The 16,912-nt window shown below is 51.0% G+C and overlaps 6 protein-coding genes across 6 annotated transcripts; 5 read left to right on the top strand and 1 right to left on the bottom strand.

Moving 5' to 3' along the window:
• Positions 1 to 733: 733 nt before the first annotated feature.
• On the top strand, positions 734 to 1,556 carry AYO21_03141 (succinate dehydrogenase, cytochrome b556 subunit; the record flags this gene model as incomplete). The annotated part of the gene is made up of 3 exons (XM_022653115.1): positions 734 to 785; positions 858 to 939; positions 1,118 to 1,556. The coding sequence occupies 3 exons, from the start codon at positions 734 to 736 to the stop codon at positions 1,554 to 1,556; spliced, it is 573 nt and encodes a 190-aa protein (XP_022514508.1).
• Positions 1,557 to 1,797: 241 nt separating this feature from the next.
• AYO21_03140 (hypothetical protein) lies at positions 1,798 to 5,931 on the bottom strand (the record flags this gene model as incomplete). Its single annotated transcript, XM_022653114.1, has 1 exon — positions 1,798 to 5,931. The coding sequence occupies one exon, from the start codon at positions 5,929 to 5,931 to the stop codon at positions 1,798 to 1,800; it is 4,134 nt and encodes a 1,377-aa protein (XP_022514507.1).
• Positions 5,932 to 6,793: 862 nt separating this feature from the next.
• Positions 6,794 to 7,943, top strand: AYO21_03139 (hypothetical protein; the record flags this gene model as incomplete). Its single annotated transcript, XM_022653113.1, has 2 exons — positions 6,794 to 7,621; positions 7,680 to 7,943. 2 exons carry the CDS (start codon positions 6,794 to 6,796, stop codon positions 7,941 to 7,943), a joined length of 1,092 nt encoding a protein of 363 aa, XP_022514506.1.
• Positions 7,944 to 9,206: 1,263 nt separating this feature from the next.
• AYO21_03138 (hypothetical protein) lies at positions 9,207 to 11,076 on the top strand (the record flags this gene model as incomplete). The annotated part of the gene is made up of 4 exons (XM_022653112.1): positions 9,207 to 9,831; positions 9,882 to 10,745; positions 10,800 to 10,875; positions 10,989 to 11,076. The coding sequence occupies 4 exons, from the start codon at positions 9,207 to 9,209 to the stop codon at positions 11,074 to 11,076; spliced, it is 1,653 nt and encodes a 550-aa protein (XP_022514505.1).
• Positions 11,077 to 11,739: 663 nt separating this feature from the next.
• Positions 11,740 to 13,074, top strand: AYO21_03137 (hypothetical protein; the record flags this gene model as incomplete). Its single annotated transcript, XM_022653111.1, has 1 exon — positions 11,740 to 13,074. One exon carries the CDS (start codon positions 11,740 to 11,742, stop codon positions 13,072 to 13,074), a length of 1,335 nt encoding a protein of 444 aa, XP_022514504.1.
• Positions 13,075 to 14,158: 1,084 nt separating this feature from the next.
• AYO21_03136 (tRNA-intron endonuclease) lies at positions 14,159 to 15,805 on the top strand (the record flags this gene model as incomplete). The annotated part of the gene is made up of 1 exon (XM_022653110.1): positions 14,159 to 15,805. One exon carries the CDS (start codon positions 14,159 to 14,161, stop codon positions 15,803 to 15,805), a length of 1,647 nt encoding a protein of 548 aa, XP_022514503.1.
• Between the last annotated feature and the right edge of the window lie 1,107 nt (positions 15,806 to 16,912).

Below are 16,912 nucleotides of genomic sequence, written 5' to 3'. Positions count from 1 at the left end.
TCGCGCAATACCCTCTGACGGGGTTCTTCATCTTACTTAGGATCACAAGTCGACACACAGAAAGGGTGCTCGTTCACAAGACGACGTGGTCTCTTCAATCACAAAAACCTACGGATGGTTTGTCATAGTGCCCCCCAGAAGTATTGCACTTTTTACCTTGTCGAAGGTGAGCAACGACAACGGCATGTCTACCTCGATCCATGCCAGAGCTGTCGTCTTTCTCATATAGATAGAGGAACGCAAGTTTGGCCGCATGTCCATACCATGGACGAACAGTTCATCTGTCACATAAATGCCACTTGAATGCATTCATGATCGATAAAACAATCTGAGGAGCACCTTGTTTGTCCTTGGATACCGTGATCTCCTATTCCGATTGTCACATTCTCTTTCATAGACGCCCAAGCAAGTGCACCGCATGCAGTCATTCCGCATGCCTCAATGCAGATATTTCCTTGTTTCCGTCAAGCACCGTATGGAAAATCTTCAAGTAATCGAAACCTCCTTACGTTGGGTACAAGGTACCTTCATAAGCCAGTGTGCAAGTCCACAAAGCCGCTGATCAGCCGCAACCAATCAAAGCCACGACAAACATAATCCAGCCCTCAACACGTGATATGCCAAGCGATTGCCTCGGAAAGCGGATCGACATCGTGCCAGTGAAACTTGGAGCTTCAATCGACAGACAAACAGACACAGGACGCTCCCACCACCGACTACAGCAGCAGCAGCCATGTCGGTCAACATGTTCTCCCGCAGGGCTCTGCAGTTGACGACTCGGCGACGTAAGTAACCTTCCTCACACCCCGACGCGATGTGATATTCGAAGGCAACTGACTTCTGCGCTGGATTGACAGTGGCCGCAACCCACCCCTCCACTGCCCTGCCCAGATTATCTGCTCCGGCAGCCATAGCGACCCTACAGAATATCCAGTACAGGTCAGTACCCTCTCACTAAGATCGTCACGGATTCACCACGCCTGGGAAAGAAAGAGGTGGTTGGACAAAACATTTGCCGGCTTCATCCAGATTCTACATTCAACACCTCCAGAATCCCCGATGCTATACTGAAATACGGTTACTGACTTTTCCCTTCTTCTCCTTCACTATCACCCAGACCAGCAACAACACAAACAGTATCCCAAGCCAGCGGTCAAGAAATCCTCGCCAACCAGCGCCTCCACCGCCCCGTCTCTCCGCACCTCGCAATCTACCGCCCTCAAGTCACCTGGTACCTGAGTGCCCTGAACCGCATCACGGGTGCTACGCTGTCCGGAGGAATCTACGTCTTCGGCGCCGCCTACCTCGTCGCCCCGCTGTTCGGCTGGCACCTGGAGTCGGCCAGTCTGGCTGCCAGTTTTGCTACCCTGCCCATCGTCCTCAAGGTCGCGTTGAAGGCCTTCGTAGCGTTCCCGTTCACGTTCCACGGTTTGAACGGCATCAGACATTTGGTGTGGGACACGGGCGCGGCGATCACGAACCAGCAGGTCATATGGACGGGATGGACGGTCGTTGGTCTGAGCGTGATCTCTGCCCTGGGGTTGACTTTCTTGTGAGAGCTTGGGGAAATGTCGGGACTTCGCGAAGCAGATACAGTAAGAAAGGGTGTACATGAATAGCGTATCATATTCCTCAATGAGACTGTGAAAAGAATTATGTATGGGCTCAAGGTAGCCGTAAGGGCGGCACCATCGACAGTTCTCAACCACCAACGCTTCGTTGCAGAAGACCATCAATTTTCCAAGTCAAACTTTTCCATGAATCTTTGACGTCGCATTACTAGCCAAGGGTAGGGCCCTATTCATCCACATACGTTGCCCCGTCCCTCAGCTCGTGCACGACACTCGCACTCCTCCTTCGGTTGTCATCCACATACTTCGTTCCGTCTCTCAATTCATGCACGAGGCTGGGTGACTTCCTGAGTCTTGCACTTCGCCGTGGAGTGAACGATGTTCCGGGCTCTGAAGGTGCGGTGGAAATGGTCGATCCTCTGCGTCGGTTGGTTTTGTCAGCAAGAGGAATACTCTGATCCCAGTCATCCCCAACCATGGCCACGTCTTCATCTCCCTCGTTACCCAAATTGTCCGTCTCATTGGCCCTTCGACGATTCAATGGCTTTACAGGGGCACTGACGGTTTCGCTGTCATGCTGAAGGCTGTCAGTCGTGCTCACTTGTTCCGGGGAAACCTCGTTCTTGTCTGTGCTATTGTCAATCTTGTTGTGATCGCGCGCTTCAGTTCCTGCGGTCGAGGACCCTGGAGCTTCGAGAACCTCGCGTCCCTCGGAGAAAATGTCGCTCGGATCGGCGTTTCGACGTCGGGTTGATGGGGGGACTTTACGACTGGGTGGGGGTAGATCTCCGGCCCTAAGTGGACTGCGAGGGTTGGAAGAGCTGTTTTCGACCTCCTGATGCTTTGCTTGTCCTGTTATCGTAGGCTCGATACCGAACAATTCCTTTCCACTCTCATTCCACCAGTCAAACAAAAGCTTGACTCGGCTTGTCTCACGGTCTCCGTACTCGAGAGGAGGGCCAGAGACAACTGCCTCTGGCAAAGCCATTGCCGAATCGGACCTGGCTCCAAACACTGCCCATGAAGATGTGTCATTACTCACAAGTCTGAATTGTCTGTGAAAAGTCTGAACCTTGAAGTTCCTCAAGATGACAACATCACCGGAGTGGACCGTGGGAAGCGCTGTCCGAACAGGTCGAAAGACTTGAGCAGATATGACCGAGGGTGTCTCAGAGGGAAGCGAAGGATCCGAGAGTTGCAGGATAGTGTGATAGTCCTTCCGTCCTGCTTTCGATTGTTCGGGTTCTGACGAAGAGTCTGCACATACCGCAATAACATCGACTAGTTGACCAAATTGTTCATGCAACGAGCGTAAGGGGGTGAAGTAAGCAAGTGGGGTGGTAATGCCTGAATCTTCGCTGTAGACCAAACCATTTGTCCTGAGAGGCCTGGATACAGACTTCATATCATGGGTAGCCTGTTTGGCCTCTTGAAGTCCTACTGATAGCAGAGGTGCTTCAACCTGGCCAAGCTTCGGTGATGGAAGGAGAGCGCTGTCGCCTTCAGCGGGATTGATGTTCTCCTTTCTGGGCGGTGATGATACAGATTGTTCGGTGGACTTGCCAGGCTTAACATACGGACTAGATGAAATCTCTGCCATGATGGACTTTCTTGCTGATAATCGTTGAGAGCTTCGACGAGGTGTGGCAGGATCTTGATGCGATGTGGAAATAGGCGTTGTGAACGCAGGGCTACTACTTACCTTGGTACGTTGCTCGAGGGGCGGCTCTTGGATGGGCGATTCCTTCTGAAGTTCTTGCGAAGAGTCTTCTTGCTGAGCACCAGCTCTTTCCTCTTGCGCAGCCAGACTCGCTTCGCTTCGTACAACCTCTATAGGCTGTGGATCTTCCCATACAACTTGACTCTTCTCCTTTCGTATGGCGAGCACAGGTTCTTCCGAATCCCCGTCTATCTCCTCTTGAGTATGTTGGGGTGACGGGAATCCAACTTCGAGCGACTCCTGAACTAGAGTCGGCGTTTCCGGCTCAGTCGAGGAACGCTGCACCTGGGACTGGTCCGGTGTTGGTAGCTGTCCACGAGCGTCGTATATGTGGACATGTGACAATAGAACAGACTCGACGCCCGTCTCCTTGTCTCCTACAGCAGAAATTAATTGTTGAGATTCTTCCTTAACGACATTAGCTGCCTCTGAGTGATCTGTCACATGCTTGGACTCTTCCGTGACATGTTCCAAAGTTTCAACATGAGTATTCACATCAACCATGATGGTTGTCACGGATACATCAGCTTCCACCTGCGTCTCATTCTGCATCTCATCATGAGAGGGTTCAGGGTCAGGCACCGGCTGCTCTGAAGCCTGCGAATTGGCGGAAAATTGCGCAAGGTGGTCGATGTATTCTTTGAAGCTCTCTTGCTCGTCTGAATGTCCGTCGAGCGACTGCGTGCTTGAGGCTTGGCCTAGATGGGGACGGGTAGAATCGATCGGATTTGCCAGATGGTGCCGATTGTGCCTGAATGGTGATTGTGATTCAGGATAAGTGCCAGGGGATTGGTTTGAGGTGGTTGATACTGCAGTCCCATCCTGCGGAATTTCTTCAGCTACACCTTGCGCCGCATCCTGCGGTATAGACGTGTTTTGTGTATTTTGCCAGCCATCCAGCCTGAGAGGGGGTGAAAAGCCCACAGCGGCTGTCGGAGAAATCTGAAGAAATCGTTCAAGAACATCCAGCGGACTCCTGGGGTATTCAGCTGGGGGCGAGGCCGCAAGTGAAGGGTTTGTTCTTCGCGTATCAATGGGAGCGCCATAGAGATCATCATCCTCGACCTCGATGGCTCGAGAGGGGTTCTGGGATACAGTGTGAGAAATTAACTGATCTTGCGAAAGAAGGAGCTCGCGATCAATGCTAGATTCCAGTGACGAAAGCCACTGGGGTGCCTCATATGCAGCTTTCTTTGCGCTCTCCCGATCCTCAGCCGCTTCCTGAGAATCTCGGGACACCAGCATCGTGTCTGCAAGCGCGTCACCAGTAGCCTCGTGGGCTTTAACTGCATCCTCCGACCCCAACTTACCCGATACGTCACCCGAAGGCTCATCGAAATGTAGTGATGTATGATCTTGATTGTCTGCGGTGTTCGTGACTGGGACAGCTTGCTCCTCTTCCTTCTCGCTCGAAGCGTCTAATTGTGACATGATCGTGTATGCCGGCGGAAAATAGCCGACTTCGACTCCTGCACGATGAACTAACGGAGAAACAAGAGGCAGACCAGGAGACGGTATAGGCAACAGCCGTGGTGTTGTCGCGGCCTCTGAGCCGTCGTTGTTGTCGAAGGCATCTATGCTATTCATCGCCGGCTGAACAAGTGGAGGCACCCTGCGTGATGTTTGGGGCGGACCCATCACCTGCGGAGGAGACGCACCAGAAACAGATATCGATTCGGAAGAGCGAACTGGGCTTGAGGTACCGCTCATGTTCTCTTTGGTTACTTGAACCATGGTGGGTTGGGGGACGACCTCTTTCGAGACATCGACAGCGGTCTGTGCTTCGGTGTGATTCACCTCACCAACGGCAGCTGGTTCTGCGGCTGGTGCAACCTCGTCATTCTGGGAGCGCTGGACCTCTGCAGCATCCTCATCGTCTAAGCCGCCGTTCCTGTTCTCTTCCAGCGGTGTTTCCGCCTCCAAATCAACAAAACTCCATGCTCCACTGTTTCTTGCGAATTTTGTACGCTTTCTACCGCGGCCCAGCACATAGCCGTCGTCCTCGACTGAGGATTCCAAGGCAGTATCGATGAAGGTTCCCGTAGGATTGATGCCGTTCGATTTTTTGGGTGTCAAGTATGGAATGCGGATTGTACTGGAGTCTGAAAGTATAGCGTTCAACTTAGGTCGGATGTGATCTTCCCTCTCAATATTGATAGAAGCCCCATTCGTAGTTGGAACATCTGCCTCTGTTCCAGTAAAATCCACTGTGGTAACGTCTCGGTCACCTCGAAGCACCTCCAGGAGGACGCATGTGTTATATTCCAGATCCCAGTCTATTTTCTTGCCCGGTGTCGAAACAACATCACCAGTCTCTTTCCACTCACAACCAGCCAATGCAAGCTTGACGGTGTCCCCAATTCCCACTTTTGTCTTTGCAACCTCCCCTGCACACCCATTGTGGAATACGACCTTAGCCTGGCCTTTAGATTTCCGCCGGCGAATGTCAGGGTCGGCTAACAGCAGGGCGAGTGTTCCTGTTGAGCTAGAGTAGGGCCATACAAGAGCGACCTGTGCGAGAATGTGAGCATCGGGATCTCTTCGCGAAGGAGAGAGGTCGGCAATGGGAAGTTGAGCCGCTGCATCGAGTTTGGCTCTGGCTGTGCGCGCAGTGGGCTGTGGCTCTGGCACTGTGGTCATGATAGCGGCCAAAGAAAAGACTGAAATAGGACAGCCATAACTTGCACGACGGCCAAAGCGGAGCCGGAGCAGTGAGAAACTAGCCTTAAAAGCTGGGACGGTGTTTCAGTAAAGAAATGTTTGGTATTCAGTTGGATGTAGGTGCGGAGCAACAGTTGCCAGACGATTTTGCCGCCAGTGGACGCGATGCGGCGGGATGGAGAGAGATTGCCGAAACGCGTTTCACACGGCACTCAGATCATGAGGCTCACCACCTCACCTCTCATTCACCCCTCTGAGATTCCGTTTCACACTTGTCGGGTGGTTTCCATCTCGACTGGCTCAACACATGACACGCATTGAAACTACAAAGCTTCTGTCTCCAACGATCACCTACCATTGACGGCACCCTACTTGGGCTGGAGCACGAGTACTAAGAATGGCCAGACAGCCCCGTCAATGTCTTCGGGTTGGCAGATTCCAGTCTCGGAAAGCTGGATTCCAAAGGGACCACATTCTCAACTATAGCATTCCTTGAAGGCCAAAGGTACCGGCAGTAAAAAATGAAGGAGGTTTCCCAGCCGCCCCCTTCCATTGTGAATGCCATTTCGGGGAATGTTTAATTCATATCACTCGGTGTCAATTGATCTTCTTTCACTGCGCTTTCGTGCCTTGACAGGTCCTGTTTGCAAGCCTCTCCTTCATTCTCCATCCGTTGCCAACTTGGTCTTCTTTCCTTCCTGCTCGTCTTCTTACTGAACGCTCGTTGATTGATTCACGGCTTATAAACTTCCCTCCCACACTTTCCGCTGCCAGTTCAGCAACCAAAGAACCCTTCATTTCGACAAACAATCTTTTTCAATCGTAAGACGTTGCCATCGGGATGGCGCGCGTTTCCCTAGTCATGCTGCTGGTCAGCATTGTTCTCAAACCCACCTTGGCCGTGTACCAGTTGGTCCAAGACTACTCCGGCGACGCTTTCTGGCAAGGCTTCGACTTCTTCACCGACCCGGATCCGACCGATGGCCTCGTGCAATTCCAATCATTGGAGCAGGCCAATTCAACGGGGATAGCGGGATTTATAGAAGGAGGCAATGCATCTTTTGCCATCTATATGGGCGTGGACACTGAAAATGTCGCTCCGCAGGGTCGGGCCAGTGTACGCGTCTCATCAACACAGTCTTTTCAACATGCTTTGGTTATTGCCGATATTGTTCACATGCCTGGTGGCGTCTGCGGTACCTGGCCTGCGTTTTGGATGCTGGGCGCGGACTGGCCACACAATGGAGAGATCGACATCGTCGAGGGAGTCAATGATCAACCTACGAACTCGATGACTTTGCATACCGGACAAGGCGCCGTGGTCAGCAATGACACCGAATTCTCTGGTGAATTGATCACACCCAACTGCGACGTCAATGCGCCTGACCAGCCAATGAACGCGGGATGTTCGATTGGCGACATATCCAACTTGACCTTTGGGCCTGAATTCAACGAAGCCGGGGGAGGTGTGTTTGCAACCGAGTGGACAGCTGATTTCATCAAGATATGGTTCTTCCCACGAGGTACTTTTCCCGACGACATTGTCAGCAGTCATCCGGCCCCGTCCGAAAACTGGGGTACCCCAAACTCGCTGTTCCAAGGATCATTCAACATTGACGACCATTTCAAGAATCTCCAGATTGTATTCGACACCACATTCTGCGGACAGGTAAGTAATGCTTGTCCCTTTGGCCCCATGACACTCGCACTAATTCAATTCTCTGTAGTGGGCTGGAGCTGTCTGGAACACATCTTCTTGCGCATCTCTGGCGCCAACCTGCGAAGACTACGTCGCCAATAACCCGGCAGACTTTGCCGATGCTTTTTGGGCGATCAACACCCTGCAGGTCTTTCAGGATGATGGTTCAGAGGCTAGTAACGTAACGGCGAATTCGGGGGCAGCAAAACGCGGAGCTACCAGGAGGGAACCTGGGCGGCAAGGAAGCCTTGAATCAAGATCGGGGAAGAAAGTGCTCCCAATCTATTCGTGAGATAATTGGACATGAGTTTTGCGATTAGCAACGGCGTTGGTGGTCATGTACCAAAAGCTGGGATTGTGGGCGCGATTGATTACAATGTCACAACATGATTCGAAAGCAGACCAAGTCTGGACAAAGTACGGACTAACATGAACACGAGTTACCTATGGGAAAGCTTGTGAGGCTTGGACAATGAATGTCGATCTCGGCGAACGGCCACACGAGGAGGAGGCCTTGCACCTTTGGTGGATGACGATATGTTTTTACCATGGTAACCCCTGCTCGAGGCGGGGTCGTGTGACAGAAACAACATGGGATTTCTGAGGTTGCAATTTACATGATCATGATTGCGGTTCGTCAACCCTGGCTGCTGGAGATATTCCGTAGCAGTGCGGTAGTAGTGCTTTTTACCGTGTGCCTCGCATATTGAAGCTGACTCACATTGCGCAATTGGCGCGGTGGTGCCCACTATAAAAAGCTTGGCGTCCACCAAGAAAACAGATCATTGCCGATGGCCGAGCAGATCACTACTTGTTTCTTCCCAAACTCCGCTCACTGATTATTTTGCACGGCTGGACGTCTGATAGCAGAGACTGTGCCTGAGCGGCCAGCCATCGACGTCATCTCAGCGGCGAGGTCACCAATAACACCATCATGACCATCGGCCGCCATCATGGACTTTACCGGCGGACAGAGAGATCGACACTGAGTCCCATCATGCTGTCGCGCAGCCTGCTCCAGCCTTCCCACTCGCGCCACACAAAATGTAAAAGGGATTTTCGCCTCCAATCTCCGTTCTAACTTCCGCCATTCTAGCCTCGTTTTGAGCACATGGCCTTCATCCTACGACAGGAAAGAGCATGGGAGACACAAATGAATGAAACCACAGGGCGGATGGCAAAAGAAACGCTCCTCTCCCTTGAGGAACCTCCCCACCCTCCTGACTAGTCTAGGATCTCTGGAAAGCTGACCATGATTGTGCCTTCGTCATTATGCAGAGATCTGAGTTTTCATTCGAACCGCCATCCTCCGGCTCCACTCCGAAGCTGGCAGATGGATACTGTTGATATCATAGCTCGTTACATTTTCACTGTTCAGGACCGAGATGCCCTGGTGGTGGCATTGCCCCGTGACTATCCATGAGGCACAGGGTTGTATATACTCACTCCATTCCCCCAGATTTTCCCTTGCAGCTGCTGACGCGACATTGCGACAAAGTATTCATCCTTCCATTTTCATGTGTTTGTAGGTAAACAAGAGTCTACTGGTTGGATTATGGCGGCCCGCGACCGCCATCCGCAGTTCAATATCCCCTTTGAAGAGTCTGCAACCTCACCCAACGCCAAAGAGGAAACTGGAGAATGGGAGAAAGCATCTACCGTGCAGCCAGATGATGATGGCCGCCAACAAGCGGAGCACGTCGGCAGCACATTAGCTGAACAGAAGGCCGAAAAGGACACTGAAGACGAACCCGAGCCAGAAACGTTTGACAAGATCGAAATAACCGAAGAGGACTGCTACAGCGAACTAGGTTACGCCTTTCCCGAATGGAAGAAATGGACAATCCTGACCGTCATTTTCCTGGTTCAGCTGTCTATGAATTTCAACACTAGCCTGTACTCCAACGGTCTCAAAGGCATTTCGGAAGAATTCAATGTCAGTGAGCAAGCCGCACGATGTGGTGCCATGATATTCTTGGTGCTGTATGCGTTTGGTTGCGAGTTGTGGGCACCGTGGAGCGAGGAACTTGGCCGTTGGCCTATCCTTCAGCTGTCACTGACTCTGGTCAATATCTGGCAACTACCTGTCGCCCTGGCCCCTAATTTCGCGTCCATCATGGTGGGAAGAGCCCTCGGCGGGCTCAGTTCTGCTGGAGGTTCAGTGACTCTAGGAATGATCGGTTAGTTTTGCACGCCCAACCTGTTGTTTCACTCGCTAACTATTTATCAGCCGATATGTGGGATTCTGATAACCAGCAATACGCTGTCGCTTACGTGGTCTTCTCATCAGTCTTTGGTTCCGTCCTTGGACCCATCGTTGGTGGATTCGTTGAACAATATGTCAGCAGCTGGAGGTGGACGATCTGGATCCAGCTCATTTTTGGCGGCTTTGTTCAGGCGTGCCATTTCTTCGTCCCAGAGACGCGTTCGACCATCATCATGGATCGAGTTGCAAAGAGACGGCGCAAAGCCACCGGTGAAAACATCTGGGGCCCGAACGAACTTGAACCATTCAGAGATCGCTTCTCAGTTAGAGAAATCCTCATTACCTGGATCCGGCCGTTCAAGATGTTCCTTACAGAGCCCATCGTTCTCACCTTGTCACTTCTCAGTGGTTTTAGCGACGCGCTCATCTTCATGTTCATCCAGTCTTTCTCCCTGGTGTACGCGCAATGGAACTTTGCGATTTTTGCCGTTGGCCTGGCGTTTCTGCCCCTGGGCATCGGGTACATTATCGCGTGGATCTCGTTCATTCCAGCCATTAAGCGCAACATCAACGAGAGGAAGTCAAAGCCTGGCAACGAGAAAGCTCAGTATGAATCCCGGCTCTGGTGGTTACTCTGGACAGCTCCTTGCCTACCGATTGGCTTGTTTGGATTTGCTTGGACAATTCAAGGACCTCCAATTCACTGGATCGGCTCCATGATCTTCGCCGCTCTAGTAGGTCTGGCAAATTATGCCATTTACATGGCTACTATCGACTATATGATCTGCGCCTACGGTCCATACTCCGCGTCTGCCACCGGTGGTAATGGCTGGTCAAGAGATTTTCTTGCAGGAGTCCTTACTATTCCGGCAACCCCATTCTTCACAAGTAAGTTGACTGTGGCCTTAGTGGAAGATGCAGAAACTAACGTCAACCCCACAGATATTGGAGGTCGTCGCCATCTCAACTATGCTTGCACCATTCTCGCCTGCATTGCCACCCTCCTTGTCCTTGCCGTGTACGTCATCTACTATTACGGCCCTACCCTTCGGAAGAGGTCACCTTTCGCGCAGTCCCTAGCAGATGCGCGTGCCGATAATGACGGTCGCCGTCTCTCGTACCTGCCGTCAGCGTCTGGGACGTCGGGGTCCAGAAGGCTTTCAAGGACGAACACAAACGCATCGAGAGAAGTGAATTCAAGGAGGACAAGTCAAGCTGAGTTTGTTAGGAGGCAGAGTATGCCAAGAATGGGAAGCGGAATGATAAGATAAAAGGTTGAGGTGCAATGTTGCTACCATTTTTTGTTCTTGAATTGTCGTCCTTGAAGGGCTGGAAAGTTGTTACCTGTTTGGGCGTCATCCTTTGGGCATTCTGCAATACGATGGTCTTAAAAGCTTGGGATCCTTGACCTGGTTTTCATGTCCCTTAAGAAGTATTCATACCTAGGGTGTTAGTCATGGAGTGTTAGAGCAGGAGACATGTCAATCAAAACATATAGCGGAAGACTAGTAGGAAATGAAGTCTGGAGTGGCACTATCATGGTTGGGTTCTGACATTTGGTGATGATCTCTTTCAGTCTCGGTATTGGTGCGGCTTAGTACTATATAGCCCAATATGTGAAAGTAACTTGATCGGCTCATAGAAGTGAGGAGTAGAGTATACTTATTTACTAGCCTTTACCTACCCGGGTACTTTGTATACTCGATATAGCGGGGATGAAGTATTTATCTGTAGGTCACGTGTAGCGGTCTGGACCAACCGTGACTGACGTACTTGCATGTGCGGAATTTTTAAGCGCACAAGGATAGTCGAGCGCCTCAACATGCCACTGTGAATGACTTTTTGTACCAGAAACCACGGAAATTCTACCAGCACTTCCAACATGACTGTTCCCTCTCCAGTACCCCAGGAAACTGAGAAGAAACCCGTTCACACCATAATCCTAGACGCTTCGCCCCTCCTGCTCAACACACCTGGAATTTCTACGCTCCTCGCCCACGGCCACGTCCTGGTGACCACGCCGTCCGTCCTCGCCGAGATCAAAGCCGAAGAAGCAAGGAACCGAGTCGACACACTCTACAAACCCTTCCTGACCGTACGGACGCCGGGTCCCGAGAGTGTCAAGATCGTAAAAGACTTTGCGCGCAAAACCGGCGACGGGGCCGTGCTAAGTCATACCGATTACGAGGTTTTGGCATTGGCGTACGAGATTGAGTGTGAGAGAAATGGAGGCAACTGGAGGTTGAGGACGACCCCGGGGCAAAAGAGGCTAAATGGCGCACCACCTACGCAAACTGCGGTAAAGCAAGAGGACGGTCAAGATCAGACTACGGATACGGAAAATGTCGCAGAGGACGTGCGAGATGGACTAGACACAGGGCTTGATTCTATTGAGGAGAAGGTGGATAGTCTGGGCCTTGAGGAGGCAGCTGATCAAAGAAATGACGAAGCAGGCGAAACCCTCGAGGTCAGCGACGAACCCACCGAGGCAACTACACAACTTTCAGAGCACTCGCCGAAGACAGTACCTTCACAACCAATAGAGACCGAAGGCTCAGATTCAGACGAAGGATGGATCACCCCTTCCAACATCAAACGTCGACAAGCCCAAGACGAGTCCGCTAGCGGCATTGCGTCAAAATCCTCGCCCAAACATCTCCAGGTGGCTACCATGACGGGCGACTTTGCCTTGCAAAATGTCCTCCTTCAAATGAACCTGAATCTCATCTCCACCAAGTCCTGCCAACGAATCTCCCAAATCAAACAATTCATCCTGCGGTGCCACGCCTGTTTCTCCACTACCAAAGACATGTCTAAGCAATTCTGCCCGCGTTGCGGCAAACCAACGCTAACCAGGGTAACGTGTACGACCAATGATAAAGGGGAAGTGAAGTTGCATCTGAAGCAAAACATGCAATGGAACAACAAAGGCAATGTCTTTTCGGTCCCCAAGCCAACGAGCGGAACCGCAAATCAGAAATGGCAAGGGCCCAGGCACGGAGGTGGAGGCAAAGGTGGATGGGGGAATGAGCTGATTCTGGCAGAAGACCAGAAGGAGTACGTAAGAGCCATGTCGAAGATGAAGAGAGAAACCAGGAGAGAGAAAGACTTGATGGATGAAGATATACTGCCAGGCATCCTGTCAGGGGACAGAGGCCACTCCACAGGAAGGCCGAGGATAGGAGCAGGTCGAACAGTAAACTCAAGAAAGCGGTAAGGCAGTCGAACTCGTCACTGAGCGAGTTGTATTGACTGCACCGCGACATATTGATAAAACCCCAAATAATTTCTGAACATCCTTTTCCACTTCTGCCTTTGCTCAATGACACCGAACTCCATAAACGCCTGGATATTGTCCCATCATTTCTTTTCGTTATCTGCAAACAACGTCAACCGCAGTGATCAAGGAAGTCGAAATCGCACTGACAGGGAACGTACTCTGCTGTGTCAAGAGGAGTCCATATCGCTTCTTCAGAGTTACTCGATGCCTAAAGGTCGCATTAGAACAGCTTTTCACATAGCAAACAGCTTGCATTACCTCGAGTATTTGTCGTCTGGGGAAAACCTTGCAGGATGGGCGGACTTTGTGACAGTGCCATCAAGGACCTTTTTCAACGTGTAGATTCGCTTGCCCGTGATCGGGTCTTCGGTGTACATTAGATGCATCTTGCGTGCAGTATTGTGTCGTCTGTGCCTGGGGTCAAAGACTGCTGTATTCTGATGTAAAATCGCAGAGCCGTGGTTGGGTGCCTTTTTTTTGTGTTGGAGAAATTTCAGACCAAGGCCAGCACTCGCAGGCAAAAATTTCCGTCGCCAAAGATTTCCCCGCGAACTCACCGAAAACTGCAGTAAGTTGACCACCCAAGCTTGATGAGTGAGGCCTTTTCCAGCCCAACCACCATGACTGTATTACGATTTGACAGGAACACTTCCATTTTGAGTGCCTTGCAATGCTCGTCTGGTGCGGTGGGATTGTTCCACTTCTCCGTCCAGGACGACCTGCGATGAACAGTTTCATCTCACCTTGATTCCTCATTTTCCCTTTTACCACACGGCAAACCGGATACAAAGTGAGTATGTCCCATCCCTCGATCACACCACGTAACATTCTCCATCTTCCCGACGATGACAACCTCGCTTGCCGAGGAGGTTGCACTTTGATTTCAGCTTCTCTCCGATGTGGGCTTCGTGTATTAGACTACAACGGTATCTGAGGGATTGAATTTTGACTTCCAGCTTTGAATCTGTACTGTGAGACATGTGAAAATTCCACGAGGCTGACATTGAACAAGGAATCCATCATGGCCTCAGCTTCCACACCTCTGGTAAGTGTCGAGGCTTCGTCAACGAAACCACCTTCCTCGAAGCCTCCCAGGCGCCCAAAGAGACCGAACTACAATCAAATTCATCGCAATCTTCTACCCATCGAAGTCCATCCACTCCCTGTTTTGATCCCCCACAACCCGTTGTCATTAGTTGCGATTGCCCTCTCGTACCTCGTTCAGGTCCTTTCGCCCCCCGTCCGTCCGACATACAATGGCTACTTCTCTTCCGCAACGTCGTCCATCCATGTCACTGACCCTGACACGATTCGTAAGCTCTGGGAGATGGGTTTTTTTGGAAGAGGCAGTCTCAGCCGAAGTGAGCCGAATTGGGTAGAGAATATACAGAAGAAAGGACGGACAGCGGAAGAGAACACGGCCTCTCGGAGGGAACAGAGGAGGTTGCAGAAACAAGAACGGGCACGGAAGGAGCAAGAAGACATTGATCAAAAGTTATCAGAAGAGTCACAGCAATACGGCAATACCACTGGTCAGCTGGACGTGAGACCTGCTTTGGAACCCGCGCAATCGTCAGAGCAGAACGGCGACGTCAATGCCAATATAAGCCATGCATCCGACAAATCAAAATTGAGTCAGCTGCCGGGGAATGGTAGTTTAAACGGTCACATTGACAGCGCTTTGACAGAAAATGTCCTCAAAACAAATGCTCAGAACATCTCCGACATTGGCAGTGTGTTAGAATCAGCAAGTGGGACTGCGACACCTGACGTGGAAGAAGAGAAGGGAAACAGCTCAATTAACGGATTCGAGGAGTGGAAGAAGGCAATCGAGGCCAATGGCATCCCGACGCCGCCGCCCACGTCGACTTGTTCAGATACTAGTCAAGCCGAAGGTCGGCCAGTGAAAAGATTACAAAGGACGAAGACAGTTCGATTCTCTCCCACCATCGAAGCCCGAGAATTTGACCTGAGCTCTCCTGTGATTTCACCAATCAAAAATCCCGGTACGTCTCCGCTCGAAGACGCAAAACCGGAAGATAAAAAGCCCGTTCAACAGCAAACCCAAGAACATCTGAACATTTCACTTGAAGAGGCATTTTTCCTCTCATACGCCCTTGGAGTCCTCGATATCTACTGCGATGACAGCAATACTATCCTTCCCCCTTCTTCTCTACTGTCCCTCTTCCGACGACACTCATATCACCCTCCCCGATCACTCTCCGTTCCAGCGGAACCGGATGACCCCTTTATGATCTCCTACGCAGTATACCATCACTACCGCTCCCTCGGCTGGGTTGTTCGGAGTGGTGTCAAATTTTCGACCGACTATCTCTTGTATAACCGTGGGCCCGCATTTTCACACGCCGAGTTTGCAATTGTCATCATCCCTTCGTACACTAATCCGTACTGGACGAGCTCTAGAACGCCCGACCAGCAGAAAGCAAACGAAAGGAAAACAAACAAAAGGAATTGGTGGTGGTTGCACGGGATCAATCGAGTTCAGGCACAGGTCCACAAGCAGCTGGTACTCTGCTATGTGGACGTTCCACCCCCGTTGAGAGATGCAGAGAAACGGAAGGATGTCGATATAGGCATGTTGTTCTCAAGGTACAAGATTCGAGATATCAATGTGAGGAGGTGGACACCGAACCGCAGTCGAGATTGAGATTTCTGACTAGCAAGAACAATCTTGTTTTTTTCTCTTTTTACGAAAGCTCAACGCGTGAACACGGAGTCACGAATTGGGGGATACCAAAACGCGCTGTCAGACGCGAGGCTCGAGATGCATATCTGACTTCTTAGATACCCAAAAGATACCTTCACCACGGACGGAATGGCACTACTTCTATACAGAACGTGTTTTACTACTCTACAATGTACGGACTATAGACTTTTTTATCTGGATACAACTTGTGACTCTTCCCCTATCAATCTCTTTCCACATACAACGAATGCCAAACGGCTTGGATTAAGGAAGTACATGAGTCTCCCACTATGTAATCTCATGTCGTCGCCATTGTTGCTGGCAGGCTAACTCGCAGTGGGTGCAGTTGAACCAGTGTGGTTGAATAGTCGCCACATTAGGCTTAGCTCGGAATTAGCTTGAGACCAATGTGCTACTCTAGACGAACCTCTTCCTCTTACATAGTCTATCGACCGCCAAACTGTTACCCTCGGCCTTATGACGAGCACTTCTTGATCTCCTGTACTGCCTAGATCGACAGATATTCTCTTTTGACCAATTATTCAGATTGGCTGCTGCAACATGAACAACTCTGGCTGCGGCACATCCTCGGCCTTTGCCTGCATCGCCCTAAGGAAAAAGGCAGGTGATATGGACCGGTTCAGTTCTACTGGACATGGTGACGATATCACAACGCCATCCAATGGCAAAAAGTGGCGAAGTGCAGGACTGGGCACGCTAATACCTGCAGACCGCCCTGGTCTGTACTTGATCAGGCGCATTTCGAACTTCAGCCTCACACCCTCTCTGGACCAGCTTTGACCTTTATTTACACGGTGTGAGCCCTCAAAGTCGGGAGCTACGCGCCGAAAGATGAATTCACATTGACAGAGGTTTGTCCTTCATCTGTATGAGTATACAGCAAGTTGTTCGAAGCACCGGAGTTGACGAGTCAGGCTGAAACTGCTCAGATGGTAAGGCTTGCCAACTGTGTTACTTTCCTTCCACTCTCCCCAGCTCCAGCGCCTATTTCCCCCGCAATTTCCCTATAGCCAGGGGTTCCTTTTTGTCTCAATGCAAGAGACTCTC

The sequence above is a fragment of the Fonsecaea monophora genome (assembly GCF_001642475.1).
Source record: "Fonsecaea monophora strain CBS 269.37 chromosome Unknown Scaff15, whole genome shotgun sequence".
In the NCBI taxonomy this organism is placed as follows: domain Eukaryota; kingdom Fungi; phylum Ascomycota; class Eurotiomycetes; order Chaetothyriales; family Herpotrichiellaceae; genus Fonsecaea; species Fonsecaea monophora.
This window is presented reverse-complemented; position numbering and strand designations above follow the sequence as displayed.